The sequence below is a fragment of the Bos indicus x Bos taurus genome, chromosome 29 (assembly GCF_003369695.1).
Source record: "Bos indicus x Bos taurus breed Angus x Brahman F1 hybrid chromosome 29, Bos_hybrid_MaternalHap_v2.0, whole genome shotgun sequence".
Lineage (NCBI taxonomy): Eukaryota > Metazoa > Chordata > Mammalia > Artiodactyla > Bovidae > Bos > Bos indicus x Bos taurus.
Window position 1 is genome coordinate 50514726 of NC_040104.1, and position 14537 is coordinate 50529262.

General features: G+C 44.0%; 1 protein-coding gene across 1 annotated transcript in view; it reads left to right on the forward strand.

Moving 5' to 3' along the window:
• Nucleotides 1-40: 40 nt before the first annotated feature.
• Nucleotides 41-14537, forward strand: part of HEPHL1 (hephaestin like 1) — a 92511-nt gene continuing 78014 nt past the window's right edge. Inside the window, exon 1 of the mRNA XM_027532024.1 lies at nucleotides 41-210. Coding sequence (XP_027387825.1) covers nucleotides 41-210 — 170 coding nt within the window. The remainder of the gene's footprint in view (nucleotides 211-14537) is intronic.

The window sequence follows — 14537 nt, forward strand, 5'->3', positions numbered from 1 at the left end:
TGGTCCCTGTGCAGGCTGCTGGCCCAAGTTACATCCACAAATGCCTTGGAAGTGGCAGGCTGACAGCATCCTTCTTCTCACACTCCTAGGTCTGTCTGGGCTGGTTGGCGCAGTCACCAGAACATACCACATTGGGATTGTGGAAGAATACTGGAACTATGTGCCCCAAGGGAAGAATGTCATTACTGGGAAAAGCTTCGCAGAAGACAAGTGAGTGAACTTGGGGTCCTCAGAGACTCCAGTTTGTATTCCTTGGGTTGCTACAATGGATGGTGGTGGTGGTGTTTACTTACTCAGTGGTGTCCAACTCTTTGGGACTCCATGGACTGTAACCCACCAGGCTGCTCTGTCCATGGGATTTTCTTGGCAAGAATACTGGAGTGGGTTTCCATTTCCTTCTCCAGGGGATCTTCCTCATCCAGGAGTCAAACTCCTGTCTTCTGCACTGGCAGGCAGGTTCTTTATCAATGAGCCACCTGGGAAGCCCGTACAATGGGTATGAGTTGATCTAGATCAACAGGAAGGCTTTGTGTTTGCTTAGAGAGTGCTTGCATGGGCAAGTGTATAATTTGGGAGAGAGATTCTTAGTTCTATCTGTTCACTTTGTCTGTAGAGTCATATACACAACCAGGTGTTCTGAATAATGACCTATTTTTTTATATGGGCAATTTTCCCTAGATACCACTAAGAACTTCTAGGGACTCTGGACTCACTTTGCCCAAAAAAGTTAAACTTTGGGATAAAAATTTGAGAATTTTCAAGAATTCTTGACTGTTAAAATACACAGTGTTTTCTTAGTTTTAATTTTTGGAATGAAACATAATCATTAGAGATAAATATGCCATAGGTAGTTACACTTTGGTTTTGGTTTGCAATATTTAAAAGATGGGGGCAGTTGTAGTAGATTTGGCTGGTATTTTAAGGGTTTCCTTGAGCCCACTTAAAAATGGCTTTATTTTGCTGGTGAGAAATTTGTTCCAGCCCCAATCCAGTCAGTCTGAGGGCAGTATTTATCCTCAGAGCCCAGGGCATAGCTGGGTGAGATGGTGCTGCAACATTCTTTGTTCCTGACTTTTTAATTTTTGCACAAAGCAGCCCTTGCTCCCCTTCGTCCTCCCAGGGGGAGGAATAATCTTAATAATAATCTTAATTTATTAAGATCTTAATCTAAGATAGTAATCTTAACTTAATAATAATAATCTTAATTTGTTCCCTTGAGCTCCCTCTGAAATCAGCTTCTGATTTCAGAAGTCCCATCAGGCATATTTTCAACATTGTAGTTCTTAGAACATCTTTGAAGATATTTTGGAAATAGTTGTATATTCACATACTTGTTCCTTTCCTTTTTTTTTAAAAGACATTTATTTATTTAAATTGTGCTGGGTCTTCACTGAGGTGTTCAGGCTTCTCTATTTGTTGCACATGGGCTCCAGAGAGCAGAGGCTCAGTAGTTGCCACTCGAGTTCTCTGTTGCAGTGTGTGGGATCTTAGTTCCCCGAACAGGGTTCGAACCCTGGCCGCCTGCCTTGGAAGCTGAGAGTCTTAACCACTGGACCACCAGGGAAGTTCTGATCTCTCTTTCCTGATAGGCAGTGCCCAGCGCATTCAACATCCAGGTTTCATCTTCTAGCTGCTAAGATTCATGGGGTCTGTCAAATCTGTAAGAGTCAGGTCCTCCTGCCCTGGGGGAAGACCAAAGATCCAGTTGGCTTGGACCCATGGCTTCCAGGCTTTCTAACAACACAAAAGGGGCATAGTCATGTTTTGCTTATTCAAAAAGGATGGTGCTTATGCCAGGCTACCGAGAAAGACTTTTTCTTAAGCTTTGTACCAGGAAATTTTGTCCAGGGGGCTATTTCCAGAAAAGACTCTTGACTTCTTTGTATTTCACATCTGCAGACTGTTGACTGTGGTAGTTTGTACTGTAACAAATGGAGCTGAGATTTTAAGGTTCCCCTAACTCCCAGCAGCCTTCCCTAAAAGTAGAGCTTGGTTATCCTCAAAAAGGGCTCAATAGAAAAACTGATCATTGTCAGTTGCTATTGGATGGGAAACTATTCAAGACGTATGCTTTGAGGGCACTGAGCATAGGCTTTAAGCTCAATGGGATGTTGGACTGCCTTTCCATAGGCACAGAATTCTTTCTCCTAAAATGCTCATGTCACTAGCACTGTTCAGTAGCATTGATTCTGACCCAGGGATTCCACAAGCAATTTTCAATTCATTACTGCATACAGTTGTTATTATTCCCACTCTACAAACAAGGAACTGAGGCTCTGAGGTTAAGTATGTGCCAGAGTTTACGGTGTAAAACGCATCACCAAATTCACGTTCCTTTGGCTTCAGAGCTAATATTTTTTCACTGTGAAACTTTTTCTTGGCAAAGGTGATCCTTTCCCACTGAATTAAACTCAACTTTGAGGGAAGTAGGAATTGCAGTAAAAACAACTTTCTAGAGAGACCAAATTCTTTACCAAGGGCAGGTTTAGTCTCACTTGTCACTCTTTTCAGAAAAACGTTGAAAATGATCACTGGTGTCAGTGACCAAACCAGTCACCTGGGTTTATTCAAACACCCAAAGTACTTTATCTATTTTTACAATTTTATTTTATATGGGACTACTCGATGGACATGAGTCTGAGTGAACTCCGGGAGTTGGTGATGGACAGGGAAGCCTGGCGTGCTGAAATTCATGGGGTCGCAAAGAGTCAGACGCGACTGAGCAACTGAACTGAACTGACAGTTGATTTACAATGTTGTGTTATGTCAGTTTATGGCACTGATTCAGTTTTACATACATCTATTCTTTTTCAAATTCTTTTGTCATTTAGGTTATTATAGAATACTGGATTCCCTGTGTTACACAGTAAGACCTTGTTGGTTATCTATTTCAAATGTAGTACTGTGTATATGTCAATCCCAAGCTCCCAGTTTATCCCCCCACCCACTTCCCTTTTGGTAACCATAACTTTGTTTTCTATGTCTGTGAGTTTATTTAAAGACTCAAAGTACTTTAAATAATCAAATACTAAGATACCATTTTCACAAGGCTGGGTGCAAGAAGAAGTTAGGGGCTTTCTGTTGATCATTTCAGCCAGCAGATGGGGCTTTGAAGAAATTACAATAAAATGTACAAAAATAGTTATGGTGAAAAAGAAAAAAAAAAAGCAGGCATGACTAAAACACAGTTTGGCATCAGATTAGAGTGAGGTTGTTTAACAAATGTTGTGGTTCCCTGGAGGAGGATTCCTGCCCTTTAGGAGCAGCTGGCATGCTAGATATCATACCTGGAAGGCCAAGGTTCCCACGTGTTTCCTTCTGGTGTGTCGAGGGGCAGTGTTTATGTAGGGCAGACTCCTGACTCGAAAGGGGGGCCTGGGTGAGGCTGTGACATGTGCTGGCTTTTAGTAGTAATCATGCCAGGAAGTAATCATGCCACGCATGTGGCTAGTGGTTCAGGGCAAGTTTCTAAGAAGGCACAGTTGTGGTTGGCTGCTGACTCTTGCTTGAAGACCACAGGACACATGTCTCAGGGGCTATGATTCACAAGTGTCATGGTGTCACAGGTGACACCTATGAAATTGTCACAAAATATGGAGTTCACTATGTGCACTCTGCGTTGCAACACCTTTCCCTGGAGCAAGGGGTCATCTTGGGTGATGTAACCATGCCTCTCACTCGGCTTCGGCAGGATGAGTAGACAGCATTTCTTAGGACACTCTGCTCCTTAGATATTCAGTTCAGTTCAGTTCAGTTCAGTCACTCAGTCGTGTCTGACTCTTTGCGACCCCATGAATCACAGCACACCAGGCCTCCCTGTCTATCACCAACTCCCGGAGTTCACTCAGACTCACGTCCATTGAGTCAGTGATGCCATCCAGCCATCTCATCCTCTGTCGTCCCCTTCTCCTCCTGCCCCCAATCCCTCCCAGCATCAGAGTCTTTTCCAATGAGTCAACTCTTTGCATCAGGTGGCCAAAGTACTGGAGTTTCAGCTTTAGCATCATTTCTTCCAAAGAAATCCCAGGGCCGATCTCCTTTAGAATGGACTGGTTGGATCTCCTTGCAGTCCAAGGGACTCTCAAGAGTCTTCTCCAACACCACAGTTCAAAAGCATCAATTCTTCGGCGCTCAGCCTTCTTCACAGTCCAACTCTCACATCCATACATGACCACAGGAAAAACCATAGCCTTGACTAGACGGACCTTTGTTGGCAAAGTAATGTCTCTGCTCTTGAATATGCTATCTAGGTTGGCCATAACTTTCCTTTCAAGGAGTAAGCGTCTTTTAATTTCACAACTTAGATATTCACAACCAGAAAATGCCCAGTGTTTAGAAATCCATGACAGCCGAATTTCTGTCATTGCTCTTTCCACTGTCGTGGCTCTTTCTAGGAAAAGGCCTAGAACAGCAAACAAGAGGCCTGACTTCTAGTCCTTGCTTTGTCCCCAATTTGCTGTGTAACCTTGAACATGTCGCATAATCTCTGTGAACATCAGTTTCCTTACTTTGTATAATGTGCATGTGTGTGCTAAGTCACTTCAGTTGTGTCCAACTCTTTGTGACCCTACCAACTGTAACCCATCAGGCTCCTCTGTCCGTGGGGATTCTCCAGGCAAGAATACTGGGGTGGGTTACCATGCCCTCCTCTAGGGGATCTTTTAGATCTAGGGGTTGAACCTGCGTCTCTTACATCTCCTGCACTGGGAAGCGGGTTCTTTACCATAGCACCACCTGCGAGGTCCAGAAATATAATCCTTAAAGTCACCTGAGAAGTATAATTCCCAGGCATCAGAAATAATTTTCAAAATGGGAGAAGGGCATTGAAACATGTAAATCATCATATGTGAAATGAATCGCCAGTCCAGGTTCGATGCATGATACAGGGTCCTCGGGGTTGGTGCACTGGGTTGACCCAGAGGGATGGGATGGGGAGGGAGGTGGAAGGGGGGTTCAGGATGGGGAACACATGTACACCCATGGTGGATTCAAGTCTATGTATGGCAAAACCAATACAATATTGTAAAGTAAAATTAAGAAATAAATAAACAGGAAAAAAAAGATCATATCTGAACACACACACACACACACACACACAAAAGAAAGAAAATTAGAGATACCAAGGGAACATTTCATGCAAAGATGGGCTCAATAAAAGACAGAAATGGTATGGACCTAACAGAAGCAGAAGAGATTAAGAAGAGGTGGCAAGAATAGACAGAAGAACTATACAAAAAAGATCTTCATGACCCAGATAATCACGATGGTGTGATCACTCACCTAGAGCCAGACATCCTGGAATATGAAGTCAAGTGGGCCTTAGGAAGCATCACTACAAACAAAGCTAGTGGAGGTGATAGAATTCCAGTTAAACTATTTCAAATCCTAAAAGATGATGCTGTGAAAGTGCTGCACTCAATATGCCAGCCAATTTGGAAAACTCAGCAGTGGCCACAGGACTGGAAAAGGTCCATTTTCATTCCAATCCCAAAGAAAGGCAATGCTAAAGAATGCTCGAACTACTGCACAATTGCACTGATCTCACACGCTGGTGAAGTAATGCTCAAAATCCTCCAAGCCAGGCTTCAGCAATACATGAACCATGCCAGGTGTTCAAGCTGGTTTTAGAAAAGACAGAGGAACCAGAGATCAAATTGCCAACATCCGCTGGATCATCAAAAAAGCAAGAGAGTTCCAGAAAAAACATCTATTTCTGCTTTATTAACTATGCCAAAGCCTTTGACTGTGTGGATCACAAAATTCTGAAAGAGATGGGAATACCAGACCACCTGACCTGCCTCTTGAGAAACCTGTGTGCAGGTCAGGAAGCAACAGTTAGAACTGGCCATGGAACAACAGACTCCTTTTCCAAATAGGAAAAGGAGTAGGTCGAGGCTGTATATTGTCACCCTGCTTATTTAACTTATATGCAGAGTACATCATGAGAAACGCTGGGCTGGAAGAAGCACAAGGTGGAATCAAGATTGCCGGGAGAAATATCAATAACCTCAGATATGCAGATGACACCACCATTATGGCAGAAAGCGAAGAAGAACTAAAGAGCCTCTTGATGAAAGTGAAAGAGGAGAGTGAAAAAGTTGGCTTAAAGCTCAACATTCAGAAAACTAAGATCATGGCATCTGGTCCCATCACTTCATGGCAAGCAGATGGGGAAATAGTGTCAGACTTTATTTTTTTGGGCTCCAAAATCACGTCAGATGGTGACTGCAGCCATGAAATTAAAAGACGCTTGCTCCTTGGAAGGAAAGTTATGACCAACCTAGACAACATATTAAAAAGCAGAGACATTACTTTGCCAATAAAGATCCTTCTAGTCAAGGCTATGGTTTTTCCAGTAGTCATGTATGGATGTGAGAATTGGACTATAAAGAAAGCTGAGCGCCAAAGAATTGGTGCTTTGAACTGTGGTGTTGGAGAAGACTCTTGAGAGTCCCTTGGACTGCCAGGAGATCCAACCAGTCCATCCTAAAGGTGATCAGTCCTGGGTGTTCATTGGAAGGACTGATGTTGAAGGTGAAACTCCAGTATTTTGGCCACCTGATGCCAAGAGCTGACTCATTTGAAAAGATCTTGATGCTGGGAAAGATTGAAGGCAAGATAAAGGGACGAAAGAGGATGAGATGGTTAGGTGGCATCACTGACTCAATGGACATGAGTTTGGGTAAACTCTGGGAGAGGGTGAAGGACAGGGAGGCCTGGCTTGCTGTGGTTCATGGGATTGCAAAGAATTGGACACAACTAAGCAACTGAACTGAACTGACTGACTAACTTGTGGCTCAGTGCATAGAATCCTGCCAATGCAGGAGACATGGGTTTGATCCCTGGGTCAGGAAAATCTGCTTGAGAAGGGAATGGTTACCCACTCCAGTATTCTTGCCTGGAGAATTCCATGGTCAGAGAGATGGGGTGTAGTCTTTGGAGCCTCATAAGAGTCGCACATGACTTATCAACTAAACAACAACACCAAACATTAATTGAATGTATGATGATATTAAAGAACTATTTTTCATTTTTTAGGTGTGATAATGATATACTAGTTATATTTTAAGAGCTTATATTTAGAGGTAGTTACTAGGGTATGTGGGCTTCCCAGGTGGCTCTAGTGGTAAAGAACCCACCTGCCAATGCAGGAGATATAAGAGATGTGGGTTTTATCCCTGAGTTCCATCTCTGGGTAAGGAAGATCCCTTGGAGGGGGCATGGCAACCCTCTCCAGTATTGTCTGGAGAATCCCATGGACAGAAGAACCTAGTGGGCTACAGTCCATAGAGTGGCAAGGAGTCAGACATGAATGAAGTGACTTAACACACATGCATGCATGTGCTAGGGTATTTATATAAAAGTGATATAATTTGTTTCAAAATAATCTCAAAGAAGGAATTAGGTAGGGATACAAAATGAGATAAGATGGGCTACACACTGAAACGTGTATATTACCATATGTAAAATAGATGACCAGTGCAAGTTTGATACATGAAACAGGACACTCAAAGACTGTGCTCTGGGACAACCCAGAGGGATGGGGTGGGGAGGAAGGGGGAGTGGGGTTTAGGATGGGAGCAGGGGACACAAGTGCACCCGTGGCTGATTCATGTTGATGTATGGCAAAACCCACCACAATGCTGTAAAGTAATTAGCCTCCAATTAAATAAATAATTAAAAAAAACTAAATGAAAAATATGTTATCTGACTTTCTGGTTGGAGAAAATTTTTTGCAATGCAAGGAGAAAGATGCTTTACAAATGTTCACCCTAGAAATCAAGAATTGGAGAAGTTGAGGTTTGACAGAAAACTACAAAATTCTTAAAGCAATTATCCTTCAATTAAAAAATAAATAAATGGAAAAAAAAGAGTTGGAGAAGTCCTAAGAGTGGGGATAAGTGACAGTTTTTAAAGTATTCTATACTTTTATTTATCCATTCATTGTCCCCCGCCTTTTAAGAATGATCTCCAATTGTTCACCCACAAAATATTTTATTCCCCAGAGTCCTGGCTTATTCTCATAACATTCCTTCCTAACCCCTCATGCAGCCTGGTGACTTTATCTGGCCTTGAACACGGCATGTACCCCACCCTGCTTTGCTCTTTAGGGGTTTGGTGTACCCCAGTCGCCTCCTTACCTGGAGAAGGAGGATGGTGGAAAAGGTCCAGGGTATGTGTAATAAACTCCCCAACCCTACACAGAGCTCTGTCAGTGACAATGACCCATGGAGAACTAAGCCAGCTCACTCACTTGGGATCCTTACAGTAAGAACTAATCCCTGTCAGTTTAGTTGTTCTGGTTGCTTTGTGTTTAAATAAGGGGAATGGGCAAAAATTAAGGGGAAAGGAAGGTGAATGCCAAAGTTTCAGTGATATAAAAAAGCTCGGAAACCAAAATGAGGCAGGGCCAAGAGCCTAATAAATTCTGGTTCACAGGGATGAGATAGGAAATAAACTGAAATTCTTTCATGAAGATATGACAGCAGTCAGATGGTGCAATTTAACTTCCCAAGTTGGTACCTTTGCTTGATCATAGGGGTCAAAAATGTAATTGAGGCTATAAGAACTAATGTCTCCTAGAAGGTATAAGATTTAGGAGTCATAGTCTATTTAAAATTTGGGAGAATGGCTTTGAAACATGTATAATATCATATATGAAACGAGTCACCAGTCCAGGTTCAATGCACGATACTGGATGCTTGGGGCTGGTGCACTGAGATGACCCAGAGGAATGGTATGGGGAGGGAAGAGAGAGGAGGGTTCAGGATGGGGAACACATGTATACCTGTGGCGGATTCATTTTGATATATGGCAAAACCAATACAATACTGTAAAGTTAAAAAATAAAATAAAATAAAATTTTCCTCCTGATGAATGTATTCCTCCTCTTCCCCACTGGGCGTAATGAGGACACAAGGCTCCTTTAATTGGCCTGGGGATGATGTTCCTCCTCTTCCCCACTGGGCGTAATGAGGACACAAGGCTCCTTTAATTGGCCTGGGGATGATGTCAGCATTTAATGCACTCCTGCCGGTGCTGCTCCTAAAATGCTTAATGAAGATGTGACTGTGCTTCCGTGGTGGAGCCTGGTCTTTAATGGAGCCAGAGAGGATCACCTTACTTAAGCTACAATTCTCACCAAGCTCTCCTTAGGCCACCAACACTCAGGCAGGCTTTTTTTCTTCCCAGTGAAATATAGGGGTTTTCGTGGGTGCTGACTCATAAGCAGAATCATTCTTGGACACAAGTGAAACTGATCACTGCTCAAACTCCACTTAGGGTCTGTGAAGGGAGTTTACCCACCTCCATCATCACCGTGGCAGCCCAGCCAATGGCAAAGGGTTTTGAGCATCACCTATGAGCAGGTCCTATGATGGGAGTGAGGACGTTCTTGTATGTTTATATGAAAGAAGAGCCAATGAAGGGAAGCAGGAGGGGGAAGAGAAAGGCTTTGGTAAATTTTGAAATAAAGAGAAGGATATCACCTCATTAGTACTTCGTTTTATTTTATTTTATTTTTTTGTACGTTTTTGCGCTACATTGGGTGTTAGTTGTGTCATGTGGGATCTTCCACTGTGATACTCAGGCTTCTTCTACTTGTGGTGTGTGGGCTTCAGAGCACATGGGCTCAGTAGTTGTGGTGTGCGGGCTTAGTTGCCCCAGGACATATGGGATCTTAGTTCCTTGACCAGGGATTGAACTGCCTTCACTGCACTGGAAGGCAGATTCCTAACAACTGGACCACCAGGGAAGTCCCCTGATATGTGGTCATTTGCAAGACAAACACAGTTGCTTTCAATTCCCCGAAGAACTGGGCTGCTACCTAAATGATATCAAAAGATTGATTTGACCAACTACCTTTTTTACAATTTTGTTTTTTTATATCAGTAGGAGAAGGCAATGGCACCCCACTCCAGTACTCTTGCCTGGAAAATCACATGGACAGAGGAGCCGGGTAGGCTGCAGTCCATGGGGCTGCTAAGAGTCAGACACAACTGAGTGACTTCACTTTCACTTTTCACTTTCATGCACTGGAAAAGGAAATGGCACCCCACTCCAGTGTTCTTGCCTGGAGAATCCCAGGGACAGGGGAGCCTGGTGGGCTGCCGTCTATGGGGTCATGCAGAGTTGGACACGACTGAGGTGACTTAGCAGCAGCACCAGCAGGAAAATTTCCAACTAAACTGGAAATCAAAAGATCTATTCTAGATCTATTCTAGAACTTTAGGGATCAGTCTATAGTGTCTTCAAATGTTTGCAGAAGGACCTCTTTCTGAGTGCACAAGTCAAACTCAGACCAGTTTACCCTTGGTCAAAAACGAAACCAACCAACAGATGCTCACTTTCAAATTTTGGCTTCTATCTTGTCAGCAGAAAATATTTATGTGTTTGGCCTGAGGCCTTGTGAATCTCTTGGAGTTGCTGTTATTTTCTATATCAGTTAGTGGTTGCTTTTGGCTGCCAGTAAAGATAAGAATGCTGCTGCTGCTAAGTCACTTCAGTCGTGTCTGACTCTGTGAGACCCCATAGATGGCAGCCCACCAGGCTCCCCCAGTCCCTGGGATTCTCCAGGCAAGAACACTGGAGCAGGTTGCCATTCGCTTATCTAGAGTGGCTTAAATAAATGAGGATTTGATACTCTTATGAAAGAAATTTTACAAGATGCCAGAGTAGCCTGGCCTGCTGGTGAGTGTGGGGCTCTGGCATTAACTGAGAGGCCTAGGATTCTTGCTCTGTTTACTCAGTAAGTAATTGAGTCTTTTTGAAAAAAGTAATTTTTTGTCACGTTGGGTCTTCATTGCTGTGCGAGCTTTCTCTACTTTCGTTGAGCAGGATCTACTCTTTGTTAAAGTGAGTGCATCTCATTGTGGTGACTTCTCTTGTTGTGGCTTGCGGGCCCTAGCCACTCAGGCTTAAGTAGTCATGACGCACTGGCTTAGCTACTCCACCACACATGGAATCTTCCAGAACCAGGAATCAAACCTGTGTCCCCTGCATTCGAGGTGGACTCTTATTCACTGTACCACCAGGGGAGTCCCAGTTGAGTCTTTTTTTTTCCCCTTAATTTTCTCATCAGTGATATGGGGATAATGACAGTACTTGCATGGGGAAGGGATATATTCATTTCCTGTAGCTATTGTGACAAATTACCACAAACAACAGAAGTCTGTTCTCACCCTGTCCTGGAGGCAGAATGTCTGAAATGAAGCTGTTGGCAGGACTTCCTCCGCAATTCCTCTGGAGGCGCTAAGGAGAATCCACCCATTGCCTCAGTTTCTGGGGGCTGCTAATAATTCTTGGCTTGTGGTTGCATCATTCCACCCTTTGCCTCCATCTTCCTATCATCTCCCCTGTGTGTGTCTAATCCCCTTCCTATGAGAACATTTTTGGAGCAACCAAGACACTTGCTTCTTGGAAATAAAGCTATGACAAACCTAGACAGAACTAAAAAGCAGAGACATCACTTTACCAACAAAGGTCTACCTAGTCAAAGCTATGGTTTCCAGTAGTCATATACGGATGTGAGAGTTGGACCATAAAGAAAGCTGAGCACCAAAGAATTGATGTTTTTGAATTGTGGTGCTGGAGAAGACTCTTGAGAGTCCCTTGGACCACAAGGATTGGATTATCTCAGACCATCTTCTCATCTCATAATCCTTAACTTAATTAAACCTGCAAGGACTCTTTCTCCAAAGAAAGGGATTAGGATGTGGACTTATCTTTGAGAGTCATCATCAGCTATCACAGTGGGTATCAGGAGATTTGTCAGTGCTCAGGTGTGGTGCCGGCACTGGGTTAGCACTCAGGAAATGTTTGTCATCATATTGCTCACCTGTCTCGAGGGGCTCTCTGGAGAGCAAGATACCTGTGCCAGTGATACCTCAGATGGTCACATTTTCTTCTTTCCTTTTGAGGTAGACCATTTTTAAAGTCTCTACTGAATTTGTTACAATACTGCATCTGTTTTATGTTTTGGTTTTTTGGCCACAAGGCATGTGGGATCCTAGCTCCCCAACCAGGGATCAAACCCACACCCCCTGCTTTGGAAGGGGAAGTCTTAACCACTGGACTTTCAGGGAAGTCTCGCATTTTCCTCTTTTCTAATTAGAGCTTTGCCAGAAGCAATCAAAACTCCCCAGACTCCCCCTGATCTAGTGCTCACTCTCCCAGAGGGCATATGTGGGGCTCCACATCTCATTCACCCCTTGTGTTGGCTCTGCCATGCTCAGCGGTTTACAGCCAAGGAAACTGGGGTTCAGAGAAATCAAGTAACTTCCCCAAGATCTCACAGTTGTTAAGTGGGGCACTGGGACTCAGGCTCCTTCTCTTTTCCCTTTACTGTTTGGATTTGGTGCCTGGGGCGCTTCTGTGGAATAAGGTGGGAGAAGGGGGAACTCAAGACTTAGGTGATGTTGGAGGAACCAGGGTGAGTTCTCCCTGAATTAATACTTCAAAAACTATTCATCTAATTAGGAAGAGTGTGGCTGGCCCCCAAATGCAGCTTGAAACCACCATCTCCACCCTTCCTTTTGCCAAGTAGCACTCATCTCAGTCTAGTCTTGGTGAGCGCGTTTTCTCCTTGGTGAACTGCATCCCATCTCAAGCTCAGACAACACAACTTGTCCTTATTGTGACAAGTTGATCTTACATGTTTGTATCTCACGTGTATGATCTTACATGTTTGCCCTGACCACACCCTCTGCTGATGCCAGCTTTTTCACTCTCCTCTTTCACTTTCATCAAGAGGCTCCTTAGCTCCTCTTCACTTATCCTGTATCCCCCAACACTCACTCGGACATCTGGGCTCTATATGGTTGCATGCATGCTTAGCTGCTCAGTCATGTCCTACTGTCTGCAACTTTTGGACTGTAGCCTTGGACCAGGCTCCTCTGTCCATGCGATTTTTCAGGTAAGAATACTGGCGTGGGTTGCCATTTCCTCCTCCAGGGAATCTTCTCAACCCAGGGATTGAATCTGTGTCTCCTGCATTGCATATGAATTCTTTACCCACTGAGTCATTGGGGAAGCCCACTATATGATTGCTGCTGCTGCTGCTAAGTCGCTTCAGTCATGTCCGACTCTATGCGACCCCATAGATGGCAGCCCACCAGGCTCCCCCGTCCCTAGGATTCTCCAGGCATTCAGATCAGATCAGTCGCTCAGTCGTGTCCGACTCTTTTCGACCCCATGAATCGCAGCACGCCAGGCCTCCCTGTCCATCACCAGCTCCCAGAGTTCACTCAGACTCACGTCCACCGAGTCAGTGATGCCATCCAGCCATCTCATCCTCTGTCATCCCCTTCTCTTGCCCCCAATCCCTCCCAGCATCAGAGTCTTTTCCAATGAGTCAACTCTTCGCATGAGGTGGCCAAAGTACTGGAGTTTCAGCTTTAGCATCATTCCTGCCAAAGAAATCCCAGGGCTGATCTCCTTCAGAATGGACTGGTTGGATCTCCTTGCAGTCCAAGGGACTCTCAAGAGTCTTCTCCAACACTACAGTTCAAAAGCATCAATTCTTCGGCCCTCAGCCTTCTTCACAGTCCAACTCTCACATCCATGAAACACAAGCTGGAATCAAGATTGCCGGGAGAAATATCAATAACCTCAGATATGCAGATCACACCACCCTTATGGCAGAAAATGAAGAGGAACTAAAAAGCCTCTTGATGAAAGTGAAAGTGGAGAGTGAAAAAGTTGGCTTAAAGCTCAACACTCAGAAAACGAAGATCATGGCATCCAGCCCCATCACTTTATGGGAAATAGATGGGGAAACAGTGGAAACAGTGTCAGACTTTATTTTTCTGGGCTCCAAAATCACTGAAGATGGTGACTGCAGCCATGAAATTAAAAGACGCTTACTCCTTGGAAGGAAAGTTATGACCAACCTAGATAGCATATTCAAAAGCAGAGACATTACTTTGCCAACAAAGGTTCGTCTCCAGGAATTAGTTGTCCCTTAATATAGAAAACTTTTTGTTGCTATATATTTACCAAAGCATCTGTTTTGTCTTCATAGCCAGGTGGGACATATCTTGAATACAGGGACTGATAATTATACATCTTGGCTCCAGTTTTTAATTTAAAGTCTCATATACAGTACAGGTTCAACAATTGCTCGATGCAACCAATGGATAAGGAAAAATTTTCACTAAAAGATCCAGGTTATGGGGCAATGGTGATGCTGGTGAGCTGCACAGCTCCTGTGAGCTACAGAGCCCTTGGAATTTAACCTCGCAGCCCATCTCTGCACTGGCTAGATGTTCCCACAGACAGGTTCATTCTGACAGTGGTTGATCTGGCCTGCCTTTGGAAGGTGTCTCCCTTCATGGTATTGTCCTTGGCCTTGGCAATGTGAGCATCTTGTCTTTAAAGCAGTAGAAAGTCTGAAACTTCCCACCCCACTGGATTCCTTCACAGCAGGAGATAAGACACCTCCCCAGCTTGAGTCACAATGTTAGAATGTAGATTGGGGATGAATTTCAAGGTTGGTGATTACTCACTTGCTCACAGTGGGATTATCCTGTGACTGCACT